At 35.9% G+C, this 14,343-nt stretch overlaps 1 protein-coding gene across 12 annotated transcripts in view; it reads left to right on the top strand.

The window, feature by feature from the left end:
• Window positions 1–14,343, top strand: part of SCN1A (sodium voltage-gated channel alpha subunit 1) — a 166,508-nt gene that overhangs the window by 88,696 nt on the left and 63,469 nt on the right. For 5 of the 12 annotated variants that reach the window (XR_014829471.1, XM_084999273.1, XM_084999276.1 and 2 more), the window contains exons 5-12: window positions 247–375; window positions 2,505–2,596; window positions 3,637–3,906; window positions 7,690–7,753; window positions 8,720–8,861; window positions 9,497–9,703; window positions 11,712–11,996; window positions 12,964–13,311. Coding sequence is in view for 11 of the 12 variants with exons in the window: in XM_084999273.1 (XP_084855399.1) it covers window positions 247–375; window positions 2,505–2,596; window positions 3,637–3,906; window positions 7,690–7,753; window positions 8,720–8,861; window positions 9,497–9,703; window positions 11,712–11,996; window positions 12,964–13,311 (1,537 nt within the window). In the remaining variant the exon portion in view is untranslated. Of the gene's footprint in view, window positions 1–246; window positions 376–2,504; window positions 2,597–3,636; window positions 3,907–7,689; window positions 7,754–8,719; window positions 8,862–9,496; window positions 9,704–11,711; window positions 11,997–12,963; window positions 13,345–14,343 lie in introns of all 12 variants that reach the window. The other 7 variants (XM_084999270.1, XM_084999271.1, XM_084999272.1 and 4 more) reach the window with 2 other exon arrangements.

Below are 14,343 nucleotides of genomic sequence, written 5' to 3'. Positions count from 1 at the left end.
GTAGCTGTATAGACTTTACACAGTATGTATTTCTCACTCTGCTCTTAGGACAATTTGAAAACAACTCTTTGTGTGTTAGGGAGTTGATGTAAATTTAGGGCTGTGTTTTATGTCCATGAAAATAATATTAACCTGCTTAGATTCCTTTTTAATATTTATCTATTCCACAAATGCAGTGACAAGAAATCAATATGCTATGAAAGAAAATGATTAGCTTATCCATTCTTTTTGGACTCTTGTCTTCAGGTACACCTTCACAGGAATATATACTTTTGAATCACTTATAAAAATTATTGCAAGAGGCTTCTGTTTGGAAGATTTTACTTTCCTTCGGGACCCATGGAACTGGCTTGACTTCACTGTCATTACATTTGCGTAAGTGTCTTTTTTGGAAGCTTCAAAAGAGAATATAGTTTGACTTCTATGAGCTTGTTTAAAAAAAAAAAAGCTTGCTTTAACTGTAGAGTATTTCAGTGTGATTTATACAATTAAGCTCTGGATTTTAACTTCGTGCAACAGAGGTCAATGTGGCATTTCACTTTGGCATAAAGCCTTTACAGTAATTAAAATTATAGTTTTCACATGCAACAAACATCTGTCAGCAAATTTCATACATGCTGCTTTTTCACCACACACACACATACACACAACAACCTAATATGAAATCATAAGTATATTCTTAATACAGCTGTGAAAATGGCTTTTTTTGGCCATGCCCATGGCATACAGAATTTCCTGGACCAGGGATTGAACCTGTACCACAGCAGTGACTTGAGCCACAACAGTGACAACGCCAGATCCTTAACCCACTGAGCCGCCAGGGAACTCCAAAAAAATGTCCTTTTAAAATTATAGCTCCAAGCAATTCTGTTAACCCTACAAATTTCCATTGAGTCTACCCATATTATGCACTCTCCCCAGCTTCTTTGCTAGAATAATAAAAAATAAACATCAAAACATTCTGACAAATCAAACTAATAGGAAAAAAATAAGGTCCTCAAAAAAAAAAAAAAAAAATTAAGGGAGTTCCGGTCGTGGCGCAGTGGTTGACGAATCCGACTAGGAACCATGAGGTTGCGGGTTTGGTCCCTGCCCTTGCTCAGTGGGTTAACGATCCGGCGTTGCCGTGAGCTGTGGTGTAGTTTGCAGACGCTGCTCGGATCCCGCGTTGCTGTGGCTCTGGCGTAGGCCGGAGACTACAGCTCTGATTTGACCCCTAGCCTGGGAACCTCCATATGCCACGGGAGCGGCCCAAGAAATAGCAAAAAGACAAAAAAAAAATTAATTAAAAAAATAATAAGGTCCTTATTATGTATTTAATATAAAATTATCATTTCATCAGCATATTGATAATTAAAGACTTATAAACACACTCTCGCCTCTTCCCAGTTCTCACCAATCCCTTTCCTTTTCTTCCACTCTTCTTTCCCTTTGTAATTTTCTTCATCCCTCTGCTCTCAGCGTAAACCTTCTTTTCCTTATCTCCCATCCAGATATACTTAGTCATGTGCACAATTTTTGCAGTTTTGTTTTGTTTTTTCCTGATGGATGATAAATTTTTCCAAGGAAGAAGAGATTCAGAAAAGTAATAGACGGTCACTCAGGAGTAGGTGAAATTAAAGTGTGGAGGAATGTGGACCAGTAGGATCACTCTCATCCTTGAGGAGCTGACTTTCTTGGCCTCTTACAGGTGTGAGGAGATGGATGTATTGACAGAGGAGAAATGGCCCTGATATTCTCAGGGCTCAGAATGCTGTCTGTCTCATCTTAATTCCATATCTAGTCAAGATGAGCCAATTCTTCGTCTTTCCCTCTGGCCACAGCTCAAAAGAAGGCGTATTGGATCTACTGTTTCTTGAGAATAAAATAGCAGTAATAACAGGAGCAACTATTGGGCCCCCATAAAATATTGTTTCTTATGTGCCTAATTTTCACTTAAGTTACACTAGGAAATCCTAATCACATACAGATAGATAATAAATCAATCTGTCTAAATATTTCTTGGATGACTTCACGTATTTTTCAAAAACTGAAACCCTAAAACTGCAGCCAAAATTTTTCTCTTCACTTAATTCTCCTAAATTACACATGATTGTATTGCTTTCTGAAATGTTGACACAGTTACATCCTTTATGAAGTTTACATCTGGTTAACTGTCTTAAATTATGCTAGTACAGAAAACCATACTGATAGATACAAATTTCTAAACTGTTACTTAGAATGTTATTTAGAATCACCAAGAAACTCTTTGTAAAAGACCCAAGCAAATATTATTAAGTCCTGCTTACATCTTGAATAACTCTGATTTAATTTACAGGTATGTATCAGAATTTGTAAGCCTAGGCAATTTTTCAGCTCTTGGCACTCTCAGAGTCTTGAGAGCTTTGAAAACTATTTCTGTAATCCCAGGTAAGAAGTGATCAGTATAAAGCATAAGGCTCCTTGTACCTACAGCTCTTTCTTTGTATCCTGTTATTGTGTTTGTATGTGAACTCCTATTACAGATACGTGACAGAGTTTGTGGACCTGGGCAATGTCTCTGCGTTGAGAACATTCAGAGTTCTCCGAGCACTGAAAACCATTTCAGTCATTCCAGGTGAGGGTTAAACACTGAGGCTCACCCATCATGTTTTTTCTTCAATAGTCTCTTTGCTTGACTCTCAGAATTGCAGAAAATCAGGGGTCATAATCATTAAAATCACCAAAATCATAATAATCAAAATTGAGTGTAACTCTGAAAATGATTTTTATTGTTTGAACATTAATTTTTATGTTTTCACATTTTTTATCAACCTTGGAGTTTATCAGTTTCTTACATGAGACACTGTAATATATAGTCTACATAGTCTACACTTTGAGATGGTCTGGGTTTTTCTCCACATCAGTTATACCAGGGATTTGTTCCTGTTTTGAATGTACCAACCTGGAATTTCTTGTTCATTTTAGGCATCATGACTATATATAATACAAATCTTAATATTGCTTTAAAAGATAAGGGAATAAGATAATAAAGAGTAGTATGAGCCTGCATGGAGGATTTATTATTTAAAGTGCAATTATACTCCAAATACCTCCTGTTTTATAGCAAACTTTCATACTTATAAATAGGAATTTTAAAATATTTTTATTTAAGTAATTTGTTATAACTGACAACGACCCTTTATGAAAGTATGGGATGAGTTTCATTAGCAAAAAGGAGAAATATGACTCTTTCTTTAATGTAGCTTTGTGTAGAAGCAAAAAGGAGAAATATAAGACTCTTTCTTTAATGTAGGCTTTGTGTAGACCATGAACTTCCAGCTATTTTCTCTTAACTCAACAGGATATGGATCTTCATTTCATTGTTGGGATCATTACATTTCCAAAGTTTATTTCCATAAGCACTTCAGCCTTCCATGAAATTTGGCTCTTCCACTAGCACTGCAGTCATTTTCAGACTTATTTATGGAATCAATGTTTTCAAAAAAATTGTACGATGCTTTTGCTATTTCAGATGTCCTAAGTCTTCATAGTAATAATCTTCTTTTTAAATAATGTATTTTATTGAAATATAGCTGATTTACAATGTAATTTCTACTATAGCAATAGTAGAATTTTTCATATTCTGTTCCACTATGATAACCTTCTTTCTTTTAGGCTTGAAAACCATCGTGGGAGCCCTGATCCAGTCTGTGAAGAAGCTCTCTGATGTCATGATCCTGACTGTGTTCTGTCTGAGCGTGTTTGCACTGATTGGGCTGCAGCTCTTTATGGGCAACCTGCGGAATAAATGCGTGCAATGGCCTCCCACCAATGCTTCCCTGGAGGAACACAGTATAGAAAAGAATGTAACTAGGGATTACAATGGCACCCTTGTAAATGAAACTTCCACTGAGTTTGACTGGAAATCGTATATTCAAGATTCAAGTAAGAACTACTCTTATGTATATTTTTTTTCATTGTTGATCTGCTTTCCATCTAGGATTAGAAATTTTTTTTAAATGATTGCATAACAGGTTATGATCTTTTGATCCCTTTATAATGGTTTGCATATACATTAGTTATTTTATTGATAACTATTCTAATTATGACTCCTAAATGTCATTTTTCATTGTATCATCCTATGGGAGCCCAAAAAATTCAGCTAGAAAGAAATTTTCTTAGGATATTGGCTTGCTGTACCTTTTTCTCATGGTAATTGAGACAATGAGATGACATAAAATATTCGAAAGCCCTTTGTAAGCTCCAAAGTATTATGCAAATATAACCCATGAAACACTAATTACAGAATGTGTTTTATGTACCAGAAACTGCATAGGATACTAGGAAAATAACCATGCTGGCACATGGTTTCAGGGTGCTTATAATTTAATAGGCTATTTTTATTGTTATTTTATGGAAATCAAGTTAGACCTAAAGATAAACATTATTCTTACATTTGTAGAATAAGAATTAAAAGTGGTATTAGAAGGAAATGAGTCAATTAAGCTTCAGGAGAGAGAAATAAAAAAAATGTCATAAATCTGTGAAGTTGTGGGAATCAGTTTATCTGTTTCAAGAGGATTTTTTTGTTTGTTTTTTAGGGCCGCACCTGCAGCCTATGGAAGTTCCCCGGCTAGGGGTCGAATTAGAGCTGTAGCTGCTGGCTTATGCCACAGCTACAGCAACACCAGATCCAAGCCTCATCTGCCATCTATGCTGCAGCTTGCTACAATGCTGGATCCTTAACCCACTGAGCAGGCTAGGGATTGAACCCACATCCTCATGTATAGTAAGTAGTTGGGTTCATAACCTGCTGAGTCATGACAGGAACTCCTTTATTTCAGGAGTATAGGTAAAATAGTTGAATGTTTAAATAGTCTACTCTAGAAGGATTAAAAAAAAGAATTGGCCTAATATCCTTTCTCTTTTTAAAGTGGCAATAAAAGTAAGTAAAAATTTCTCTCTCTACTGTATAATTTTAGTATCTGCCAGTAACAGTATTTCAAAAGCAGTGAGAGTGTTAGAACTCGTTTCATGGGGAAAGGGAGTGTCCTTTTAAAGAAAAAATATTAAATACATAAGACTTAGACTCTAGCGGGTCCTTAAATATAACTATATCTTTTTTTTTTTTTTGCTTTTTAGGGCCGCACCTGCAGCACATGGAGGTTCCCAGGCTAGGGGCTGAATCAGAGTTACAGCTGCCAGACTACACAAGAGCCACAGCAATGCAGGATCTGAGCTGTGTCTGTGACCTACACCACATCTCAAAGCAACACTGGATCCTTAACCCGCTGAGAGAGGCCAGGGATTGAACCCGCAACCTCTTGGTTACTAGTCAGATTTGTTTCTGCTGCACCACAATGGGAACTCCAAATATAACTGTATTTTATTTTAAGGTGATGAATAATACTTGGGGAAAAAAAATCAAAGAAAGAAAGCCTTAGTGACTGGTTATGTGGAATAAATAGGATTAGTCATAGAGGTTACTGGTGGTTTGGTAATTCTTAAAGTAATAATAGTATTAAAAAAACGAATCGGGGTCTTTTTATAGTTATAGATCTGAAAAATATCTTGGTTGATACAGATGAACTCTCCCATGATATTTGGGCCTTGCCAACAAATAATTTGCAAATAGTTGTGAATTGCTGGGATTAAGAAAAATGCCTTGTTTAAGAAAAAAACACGAGTGTCCCTTATTCACTTCATATGATGCCTATAAAACCACTGCTGTCACCAACTCCTTGAAATCTTATTTTTTTTTAAATATAAGATCAAGAAACTGATGATGAGGATGTCAGGAATTTTTCACTCTAGGGAAGATTTAAAGACTCCATTTTTCTTACATTCAAAGTAAAATGAATCAAGAATAACTGAGGCTATTTTTAGCTCTAGAAATCTTTTTTTTATCATTTCCCTAATAATATTGGGAAATAGTATTTCCCATGTGTTGATAAAAGAGTATTTTAAACTAAATGCAAAAATAAATAAAATTTTTTGTTTTTGAAAGTAATAGAAAGTTAAATTTATTAAAGATAAACATGACTAAAAGTTTTATTTTCTTCAGGTTAAACTTTTAGATCACTGAGTTTAATGGATAAAACTTCACTTATAAGTCCTTGATATCAAAAGCATGTGCAGAAACTATCATATTCCTTACACATTGTTTAAATGTTAAAGTTAAAAATTATATCTTAATTTTCCTGTGTTCAAAGAAGCAAAGACGTTGGAAATGAAAATATTTCCCATTATGCATTTTTGTACCTCTTATATAACTATGCATAGAATAAATTTCTCAGAAAATTTAGCATCTAGTAAATATTTCTTACAAAATTCAGAATTATCCTTTGCATAAAATAGCTCTTTAATTCCATATATTTCTCTTTTTGTCATCCCTTTACTTATTATTCAATAAACTTTACTGAAAGGTTAACAGGTCCCAAACACTAATAATATGGAAATAATTAATGATTAGAGTTTTTCAAGGAGGAACAGTATTTATGAACAAATAATTATAGTATAAGATAGTAAACGTAGTAATAATGGAAGTATACATATGTTACTGGTAGCACAGTGAGAGGTGTTCTTAACTCTGCCAATCTTTAGTGGGAAGAAAGTAGAGGAAAGGTATCAAGGAATAATTCGCAGAAGTGACACTTCAACAGGACATTGAAAGAATCTAAGGAATTTACCAAAGACAAAAAACTTTAAGATAATGTAATATTCTCCTATAATAATTAATTTAACTTTAATATTTTAAATTACTCCTTATTTCATTTGTTTTAGGAGTTGACATGTTTTATGCATCTTTTACTCTAAGTTGCGTATAATATATTCTGTAAGTTGGTGGAATGTAAATTATAGTTAATTATTTGCCATTTATAAGGTATTAAAAAATGCAGAAGACCATTCAGAAAAGTTAAAAATCCCTTTATTTTGAAATATGTGGCTTTTTTTTTTCTTTTTTTTGGTCGCATGTGCAGCATATGAAAGTTTCTGGGCCAGGGATCAAATCTGAGCTGCATCTGCAAGCTACACCACAGCTGCAGCAACGCAGGATCCTTAACCCATTGTGCTACAGCAGAAACTCCATATGTGGCTATTTTGAGAAAGGAAATAAATCCCTGTCATCCTTTTTTTTTTTTTTTCTTTTCTAGGGCCATACCCACAGCATATGGAGGTTCCCAGGTTAGGGGTCAAATCGGAGCTGTAGCTGCCAGCCTATGCCACAGCCACAGCAACGCAGGATCCGAGCTACGTCTATGACCTACACCATAGCTCATGGCAACACCGGATCCTTAATCCACTGAGCAAGGCCAGGGATCAAACCTGAAACCTCATGGTTCTTAGTTGGATTCGTTAAGCACTGAGCCACAATGGGAAATCCAATCCCTGTCATTCTTAGCTATTTTTACAGAATTAAATTTTTATTTTTCATGAAGAATGTGGGAAATCTTTTATACCATTTAAAATATTATGTTAGTACCTATGGTTAGAAAATCTATGGTTTTCTTTACATTCATAAAGAAAAAAATGCTTTGTACTATTAAGTAAAGATCCAATCCTCTTAATATTATAGCTAGTATTTGGAGGGAGAAAAACTTGATGCTTGCATAAATTACATAATGTATTGAAAATTATTCAATGAACCCTAAGCATAGGGCCTGATATTATTTTCACTTTGCAATGTCATGCGAATGTTCATCATATGACTTTTTTTCCCCTAAACAGGATATCATTATTTTCTGGAGGGTTTTCCAGATGCACTACTGTGTGGAAATAGCTCAGATGCAGGGTAAGCCAACTAACTTTATTCATACTCATTCACTATAATTAAGGTTATTTTATAAGGTGAGGTATTACTGAAATATTAGGCAAGCTTTCATGTTTCATAAAACCGGAAGGAATGCTGTAGCTCTAACACCGTTTCCCCTAAGTGAGTGTATGTGAGCTATGAGTTGACTGTGGAACATCCATGGAAGTAAAATGAACTAGGTCTATGGTTTTTTCCTTTTTTTCTTTTTATGACCGCACTCGTGGCTTATGGAAGTTCCCTGGCTAGGGGGCTAATCAGAACTGTATCTGAGGCCTATGCCACAGCTTGCAGCAATGCTTAGTGGATCCTTAACCCACTAAGCAAGGCCAGGGATTGAACTCACATCCTCACAGACACTATGTCAGGTTCTTAACCTGCTGAGCCACAACAGAAACTCCAGACATATGTTAACACACTAATTAGTAACATAAAATACTTTTGGGGAGTTCCCATTGTGTTTCAGTGGTAATGAACCCGACTAGTATCCATGAGGATACAGGTTCGCTCCCTGACCTTGCTCAATGATCTGGTGTTGCCATGAGCAGTGGTGTAGGTTGCAGATGCAGATGGGATCTGACGTGGCTATGGCTGTGACTGTGGCATAGGCTGGGAGCTATAACTCCAATTTGACCCTAGCCTGGGAACTTCCATATGCCATGGGTGTGACCCTAAAAAATAAAATAATAAGAAAAATAAAAAGTAAAAAGAAAATAATTTTGTAAAATATTACTATAAATGCTATACAATATTTTAACGATGACATCAAGTGGCTAGTAAAATTATATTAAATCAAAAGTTAGGAAGTGTATTAGTTACTTATTTATTATACCTCTACCCCTTAAACGTGCAGATCTTCCCTACTAGATAATATTATAAGCTTAGTATGCTCCCAGAATAAAAAGACAGTGGGACTCCTTATAATACTTTCTTTTGCCCCATTTACAGCCAATGTCCAGAAGGATACATGTGTGTGAAAGCTGGCAGAAATCCCAATTATGGCTACACAAGCTTTGATACCTTCAGTTGGGCTTTTTTGTCCCTGTTTCGACTGATGACTCAAGACTTCTGGGAAAATCTTTACCAACTGGTGAGAATCTGAAGAGACACATACCCCCTTTAACTAAAAGTATATAAAAAAAACCCAGTTGAGTCATGAAATCCAAACCACACCATAATATAATGGAAAGAGTAGGACTTGAAGTCAGAAAGTTTGAGTTTCTTTATCCTATTGGTTATAACATAATAAGCATAGCGATACCAGGCATAGCAGTGCTCTCTCATTTTCCCTTGGCTCAAAACCTATTTCCCATCCTACCCAGACACAACTCCTCCTAAACAGAAGGCACATCTTCCCTTCAACTGCATTTACACCTGTCAAGTATTACCCTTCAGGTGGCAGATGATGAAAATGAATAAGCAGGTGTAGAAAGATAACTTTGCCTTCTTCCTTGACTTTATTCAAAGGCTCAGCTCTTTGATGGAGATCTCCGTGGTATTTTATTTTAGTTTCCTTTATTTCTGGTAAATCTAAGAATTCCTTCCTGTAGATCAGAATGTGAATATGTGACAGTCAACAAAATAAGAGGGAAGGTGACCATCATAAGTGTTATTTATACCAGAGTCCTGTAACACACACAGTAAGTTGTTAATAAAGTCAGTTAGTGAATTAAGTCAGTTAATGAAATAATGTTGAAAAAATTATGCTGATGTTCTTATTTACAGACATTACGTGCTGCTGGAAAAACATACATGATATTTTTTGTGCTGGTCATTTTCTTGGGCTCATTCTATCTAATAAATTTGATCCTGGCTGTGGTGGCCATGGCCTATGAGGAACAGAATCAGGCCACCTTGGAAGAGGCTGAACAGAAAGAGGCTGAATTTCAGCAGATGCTTGAACAGCTTAAAAAGCAACAGGAGGCAGCTCAGGTAAATTCACCAAATCAGCTCAGGTAAAGTCACCAGGTCAAACATCTTCTGTCTCATGGTACAATCCTTTTTTTATTGTTTCGATTGTTATAGAAATACTGAAGAGAAAGTGATAAGTAATTTTTTGTACTTAAGAGAAGGTGGGAACATGGAGAATTAGTAAGGATGTCTATATTTTGGTCATCTATAGATCACTTAATTATTCTAAGGTTTTTGTTGTTGTTGTTGTTGTTTCCATTTTTGGCTGCCCCATGGCATATGGAGTTTCCAGGCCAGGGATCAGATCCAAGCCACAGTCTTGACCTAAGACTCAGCTGGAACAACGCCAGATCCTTAACCCACTGTGCCGGACTAGGGATCAAACCCATGTCCCAGTGGTCCCAAGATGCTGCCAATCTCATTGCTCCACAGTGGTAACTCCAATTATTCTAACATTTTTACAGTATTGACCACAAGAGAATGTGTTCAGGCTATTTCAATCATTTTAGAATTTTTAGGCAACAAGGGAAAAAATGTGATTTTGTGAGTCTTCTCAAGTGAGAAACTTTTACTGAAGGCATAAACTGGCATTAAAAGAAAATCCTAAGAAACCATCTTTTGTTAGGAAAAAATATATTGGATATTATATAAAAATATATTCAGGAGTTCCCATCATGGCTCAGTGATTAATGTATCCGACTAGGAACCATGAGGTTGCAGGTTTGATCCCTGGCCTCGCTCAGTGGGTTAAGGACCCCGTGTTGCTGTGGCTCTGGTGTAGGCCAGCGGCTACAGCTCCGATTGGACCCCTAGCCTGGGAACCTCCATATGCTGTGGGAGCAGCCCAAGAAAATGGCAAAAAGACCAAAAAAAATATATATATATATAAAAAAATATATATATATATTCATCTGGTTCTTGGAATATTGTCTATTACTTTCTTTAACCACTTTAACCAAAACTCTATTGCCTTTTAATGTGGTTGCTTAATTACCTTTCTTATATAAATGAGGAAGTGACCAAATAATATAATATTATCTGATATAACCATATCAAATAAGCATATGAAAGTCATCAATTTTGTGGAGATCAAGTAACCTAAGAATTGTGTTCTTATAATAAGGTGTCAGTACTCACCATACAATGAAATAAATGTCCCTCCTGTCACTTCCATCTTTCCTCACTCTTTCTGTTTAGCATTGAAACTCCATGTCTTTGCTATAGAATAAAGTTGTTTGAGGAATATTAATTTATTAGTAAGTCTGTATTGAGGACACTTTTGGACTAATGATAATAATCAAAAAGTGCCAACCTAGTGCTAGTACAAGTTGTAGTCAAAAAGCACTGTTTTTCATTCCATGACAATGTGGCCAATAAGAACTGGCCCTGGCCTGAAGAAGCTGGGGATGGTATTTGGAGAATTGAATGTCTTGTCTTGCTGAGTAGAAACCATTGACTCTCCTTTCTCCAGTATTCTGGGTTGAGTATTGTGGGGGAGTGAGGAAGGGATTTTATCACCTTCCATAAATTTGATAATATTTGGGGGGTATTAAACAACCTTCTTTCAATAAATGGAAAGAGAACCTCAGCTCTTTATCTCATTCCTCCTATGTTTGGATATGACCCAAGTATCTCATCAGTTTTTCTTTCATGTTCCAGTTTAGTTTTTTTTTCTTTAGGGAAGAAAAAACATTGCTAATTAAATACCAATTTTTTGAGTAAATCACATCCCAAAAGTACTGTGAAATTTATCTTGTTGATATCTGATTGATCCTTTTGAATATATGGTCTGTAAAGCATAATACAAACATAATAAATATTAGCACAGAGAAAACCAAATGACTTGAAAACCCTTTATTGGGTGGAAAGAAAAAAAATTCCCTCTTATGGTTGCAGGGTTTCTTCTCTGTAAGATGAGCTGGAGTCAGCTAAATTATTTTTGAAATGCTATGTAAATACTTGAGCCTTTTTTTTTTTTAAGGCGAAGCCTTCTCAAGTGGCACGCTAAAACCCTTTCTCCTCACTGTAGCAGGCAGCAGCTGTAACTGCCTCAGAGCATTCCAGAGAACCTAGTGCAGCGGGTGGGCTCTCAGACAGCTCATCTGAAACCTCCAAGTTGAGTTCCAAGAGTGCCAAGGAAAGAAGAAATCGGAGAAAGAAAAGAAAACAGAAAGAGCAATCTGGTGGAGAAGAGAAAGATGATGATGATTTCCATAAATCTGAATCTGAAGACAGCATCAGGAGGAAAGGGTTTCGCTTCTCCATCGAAGGGAATCGGTTGACATATGAAAAGAGGTACTCCTCCCCACACCAGGTATGGCACTGCTGAGTTAAATGATGTGGGGTGGCAGGGAATTAGATCCCTTAAAGAGAGAGGGAGAATTATATACAATTTAGGAATTTTTATCAGCTGAATTGACTGCTATGTTTATTATATGCAAACTTAAACTTTCTACGTAAAGTTATGAGACAGTTTTACTTTTCATACATGTAAATCTCCAGCTTGGAGTAGTTGCGAAAACACTGCCCTGCCTTAATCTGGATTCTCACTCGAAACTCTGGTAGAATTTGTTGTAACTAATGACATTTCGTCTTTCTGGTTTGCAGCCTTTTTAACAGGGAATAAAAATTTGGATAACTGATGAGTAATGTTTATTTGGTTATTTTACATTTTTTTAAACCCCAACTTCTTTATACACCACCATGCATGCTTCTGAAAATATTTGTTATGGTCTACTTTATCAAAAAACACATCACTCTGAATTTCAGAAAACTTAACTTCACGTTCCTGCACTACCGTGCTTTATGGATATGATGGAAATAATGATTAATTTTAAAGTGATTTTATAAAGACGGACTAAAATAATTTGTGAAAATTATTGGAATTTCTCTAAAGGAAACTACAAGAGAAACACATGTGCCTTTGTTATGGTCATGTTGCCAATACTTATTGGGTGTTTTCAATGTCCATAGCAAGGTGCTAAAGATGTCTGCTTTTGAACTTGAAAAATGTCAGTTTGGGACTTGGGTTTTCAATATCTTTAAGTTACAGTCTATCTCTCCAGTCATTAATCTCAAGGACCGGAAACCTATATAACACTAATTTTTAACTTAATCTGAATATACATAAAATGAGTTATGTTTAGCAAAAGGAATGAGTCACATTGTGTTATGAACAATGAAATCTCCATCAACTAAATCTTACAAATTAAAAGCACATTCCAAATGGCCATACTAATATGATTTTATTTATTTATTTATTTTTGGTTTCAAACTTTTAGTCTCTGTTGAGCATCCGTGGCTCCTTATTTTCTCCAAGGCGAAATAGCAGAACAAGCCTTTTCAGCTTCAGAGGGCGAGCAAAGGATGTGGGATCAGAGAATGACTTTGCTGATGATGAGCACAGCACCTTTGAGGATAACGAGAGCCGCAGAGACTCCCTATTTGTGCCCCGACGGCATGGAGAGCGACGCAACAGTAACCTAAGTCAGACCAGCAGGTCGTCCCGGATGTTAGCCGTGTTTCCTGCCAATGGGAAGATGCACAGCACCGTGGATTGCAATGGTGTGGTTTCCTTGGTTGGTGGACCTTCGGTTCCTACATCGCCTGTTGGACAGCTTCTGCCAGAGGTGATAATAGATAAGCCAGCTACTGATGACAATGTAAGGAAGTTTTAAATAGCTCAGGCATGGCTGGCCCATTATTGCTGCACCAGCCAGTGTTTCTACAGAATGGAACCCATTGAGAATGATTCCTGGTTGGTCAAGCTGTGAATGCACCTGCATCTTGTATATCTTTAATAGACTAACCAACTGAAACGTAAAGCCACTCTCCTGCATAACACCTGAATGCACTTACTTATTAAATGTGCTAAAGATAAAGTAGACACAATACTAAATGATTGCCTCCAGTTGGAGGATTTGCTATATACCCATGCTGAACTTAGATAGCAAGACATTCTCTAAGGCCCTGATATAATAGTAAATGAGCAATTCCTGTGTTTAAGTGGAAAGGGTGTATAATAAATCTTTCCAACAGATTCTTCAATATAACTCTGCTTTAGCTTAGAAGATTTTTAAGAACACTGTGCCTAAATAGATACCTTCATTATTACCTTAAATTTTCTAGTACCCTATTTGTCTTACTAAAAAAAAAAATGCTGATATAGGTCTTCTCAAAGCTAATCAAAATGAAGAAACACAAATAAATTATTAATACAGACAGATAAAACAATTGTCTGTGTACAAAGGTATGTTATGTGTTTGTGAATGTATACTCAGATGAGGAATTTCTAAACACATGCTGCCTCTTACTAGACTTAGAAATATATCAGCATGATGAGGCATGACTAAGTCAGAATTAGATGACTTATTGCTTTGGTACCCTGGATGAAACTGTTGTCCATGCAGCGTGTGTTGTTTTTTTTTTTTAGCGTGCAGTTTGTGTTGTCAATGACCATCTATGTCTTGTGTCCAGAAAATGAGATGGCAGCTACATGTGTTATAATTATTTATACTTCTTTAAAAATAAAGGGCTACCTTCTCAAAATAAAATGTCTTATCATTTAGATGATTTTTCAAGTTATTGGTTTTTACCATTAGTTCAGAAATAAGGATAATTATGAAATATGTCTCTTATGAGATGTATCAATTATATGAAAA

This window comes from Sus scrofa, chromosome 15 (genome assembly GCF_054392235.1).
Source record: "Sus scrofa isolate SSC_HxYL_T2T_F1_AM1 chromosome 15, Sscrofa_HxYL_maternal_Yorkshire_Landrace_v2.0, whole genome shotgun sequence".
Classification (NCBI taxonomy): domain Eukaryota; kingdom Metazoa; phylum Chordata; class Mammalia; order Artiodactyla; family Suidae; genus Sus; species Sus scrofa.
This window is presented reverse-complemented; position numbering and strand designations above follow the sequence as displayed.